The sequence below is a fragment of the Protobothrops mucrosquamatus genome, unplaced genomic scaffold (genome assembly GCF_001527695.2).
Source record: "Protobothrops mucrosquamatus isolate PMUCROS unplaced genomic scaffold, P.Mucros_1.0 scaffold_148, whole genome shotgun sequence".
NCBI lineage: Eukaryota > Metazoa > Chordata > Lepidosauria > Squamata > Viperidae > Protobothrops > Protobothrops mucrosquamatus.
Window position 1 is genome coordinate 23,152 of NW_015386224.1, and position 2,967 is coordinate 26,118.

A 2,967-nucleotide genomic window follows, 5' to 3' on the forward strand; every position below is an offset into this window, starting at 1 on the left:
CACACACACACATCCCAAATGCTTTATTGGTTGCAGGGGGTATAAACTGGTATTTTATCCAGTCAAATAAGATATTTTTCCTTCAATAAAGTTCTGATGATTAATATAATTGAAATCTTAGAACCTACTTTTATTTAAGGTATTACTGAATTGATTAATGCCTTCAAATATCATTGCTGCTGCTAAAATTGTACATTTTATAGCTTTTACTGGACTGCCTTACAATGCAGGCTGTAAGCTATCTTTTGCGGTCCTACAGAAATCTTTATGGTAGCTAATGCTTCTTGGAGGTCCAAATGAATTAACACGTTTAAACTTAGGGTACTTTAAAATTGCAGTACTTCCAAAAGTGCTTTATTTGGTTTCAGGTGTAATACTAAGGGACTCGCATGGGGTTGCCCAAGTTCGTTTTGTGACTGGTAACAAAATTCTGAGGATTCTTAAATCCAAGGGACTTGCCCCTGATCTCCCAGAAGATCTTTACCACTTAATCAAGAAAGCAGTTGCTGTCCGCAAGCATCTTGAGAGGAACCGCAAGGTAAAGTAGCAGAAAAATTTGAGCGGTGGTTTACTTTTGAGAAGATAGTACCATTACAGTAAATAAAATACAATTACATTAAATGCTGGATTGTATCTATGATCCTGGTGCTAGTGGAATAGGCACCATTGAAACATACTATATTTTCTGTAGATCTGCTCTGGTGAATTAGGAGAAAGGAAATAAGCACAATGATTGGTTAGGAGTACTGCATTATTATTCAAAGAAAATACAAAACAGATTTTTCCTAGGCTGCCTCTCAAAACAGTATTTGAAAATGTTTTGTTTTTTGTTGGAAGGATAAAGATGCCAAATTCCGTCTTATTTTGATTGAGAGCAGAATTCATAGGCTGGCTCGTTACTATAAGACCAAGAGAGTACTCCCACCTAATTGGAAGTAGTAAGTATATTTTGCTGTCAGTCACAATATGGCTATATATTGTTTAATGTTGGCAGGAGTTTTCTGTTCCTCTGCTTAATGTTATAGATGTTATATTTATGTAAGGAATGCTATTATAAAGTGAAGCAATTTTTGGGATGTAAGCACAGCAGTGGCTTTTCTGAAATACTTCCTAACTATTCTGTATGTAAGTCTGTTGATTGTAATGAATACATTTGGGGTGCATTAAGATACATTCAGTTTATACCTGTTCAGAAGTTGCTGCTGATTTGTACTATGGAAAAGTATAGCAGTTGAATATTGGGAGGAAATGATATAAGTATTAATCCCATTAATATGACTACTGAGCTTTGCTTCAGTTTTTTTTTACATTTAAGTCCAGTTCCAGGTTGCTCACTGTGATGACAGTTTTCCAACCATTCGTAGTTTCCACCAGAAAGGTTTTTCCTTTGTGTTGGCTCGTCCTTCCTTGGATGTCTGAGTGAGCTGCTGTAGATGATAAATTTAAGTGTAATCTGGTTGATGCCACAAGATGTCATTTTGATGAAGTTGCTAAATTGTTCTTCTCTTCTTCTGCAGCGAATCATCCACGGCTTCTGCTCTGGTTGCGTAAAAATTCTTATTACGACCATGGGAATCTAAACCATCTTGTAATCGTGTTATGCCTACTTCAGAGCCATGTCATTGCTTTCTTATTTAAAATTGGAAGGATAAGTTAACACGTTTACTACATCAATAAAAGCGTCTGGATTTTTTTTCCACTTGATAATATAATTTGAGTCCTTTAAAGCTGCTGTTGTCCTGCAAATATTTTGGGTTTCATATACATTTACTAAAGGTTCTTAAAAACCATGTACACATTGAGTGTTGTATTGAAATTTTTCCTATCAAATACTGTGCTGTCTGGGAGACAGCATTAATGAAAATGGATGGCTTGAAGTTGCTTCAGGCTAAAATCAGAAGTGCTTATATTTCTCAGTTATATTTGTTTTCAGTTAGAGTAAATGGTTTTTGATGAAGGAATATCTGTACAGAAGGACCAATCTCAAAATGCTTCTTTGCCCATATTGGGAGTGGGGAAAATGGGCTTTTATAGGCTGAAAGTTAATTCTTTCAAAGCAAGAATTATATGAATAGATTTTTCATTTAATTTGGAAAAAGTGGATTTTCCCTTTGATTAAGAATACAGCTATGGTAATGGAAATAAGGGCCACTTATCTTTACCCCTCCTCTGGCTTTTATTTTTAATGAAAACAAGAGAAACGTTTACCAATCAATTAGCTTTCAGATGAACTAGTAAAACTAATCTAATTGCTTTTAAGAGTAAATATACTAGTGTTACGAACCTACAGAATAATTTAGCTAGCAAGGCAGAATCAGGCTATTGAATTATATAGGAAAAAGACAGAAATGCCTTATGTGAGGTTTTCAGATCTTTTGCCAATGTAACTATTTTCTGTTTTGAGCCCTTAAACAACATTCCACAGGTCTCTGCCCCTGCTTAAAACATCACTGGTAGCTGTTGTATTGGATACAACAATATCCAATAAGGTATCAACTCAATTTAGGGGAACAACAATAAGATGTTTTCTATATGTGTGTGGGAGACTGCTAGGGTCTTTTCTATTCTTGTAGAAGATACAGTGGGCAGTACTATAATGCCCTTTTATTAAATTGCATAATATTATCTGAATGTTTTTCTTCCAACTATATAAAATTGATGGAGATCTGGAAAATAAATAATTTTGAATAGAGCTTCAGCACATGTTTGCAAAGTGTAGGTGTGGAGAGAAAACTAAGGTGTTTTTCTCTCAGAGATAGGGCTCTTGTTTCTCGAGCACATAGATCAAATAACTATCTTAGTTTTAAGGTAGATCAATAAATCCTCTAGCATGTGCTTAACCTAATAAAATATGCTGCTTAGAGTGTGTTCAAAAGAAATTTTATAAATTACCAGAAACTATTCTTACGAGCATAGTCATTGTGTGTATCTAAACTTGCCCCTCAAGCCAAATATGGTCATGACATT

General features: G+C 34.8%; 1 protein-coding gene and 1 non-coding gene across 2 annotated transcripts in view; both read left to right on the plus strand.

The window, feature by feature from the left end:
* RPS13 (ribosomal protein S13) overlaps positions 1-1,796 on the plus strand; it is a 6,097-nt gene extending 4,301 nt beyond the window's left edge. Inside the window, exons 4-6 of the mRNA XM_015819275.1 lie at positions 369-538; positions 838-938; positions 1,518-1,796. Coding sequence (XP_015674761.1) covers positions 369-538; positions 838-938; positions 1,518-1,551 — 305 coding nt within the window. The 3' untranslated portion in view covers positions 1,552-1,796. The remainder of the gene's footprint in view (positions 1-368; positions 539-837; positions 939-1,517) is intronic.
* Positions 1,332-1,423, plus strand: LOC114922786. Its single transcript, XR_003810484.1, has one exon. It is a non-coding gene; the product is annotated as a small nucleolar RNA SNORD14 (small nucleolar RNA).
* Positions 1,797-2,967: the final 1,171 nt, after the last annotated feature.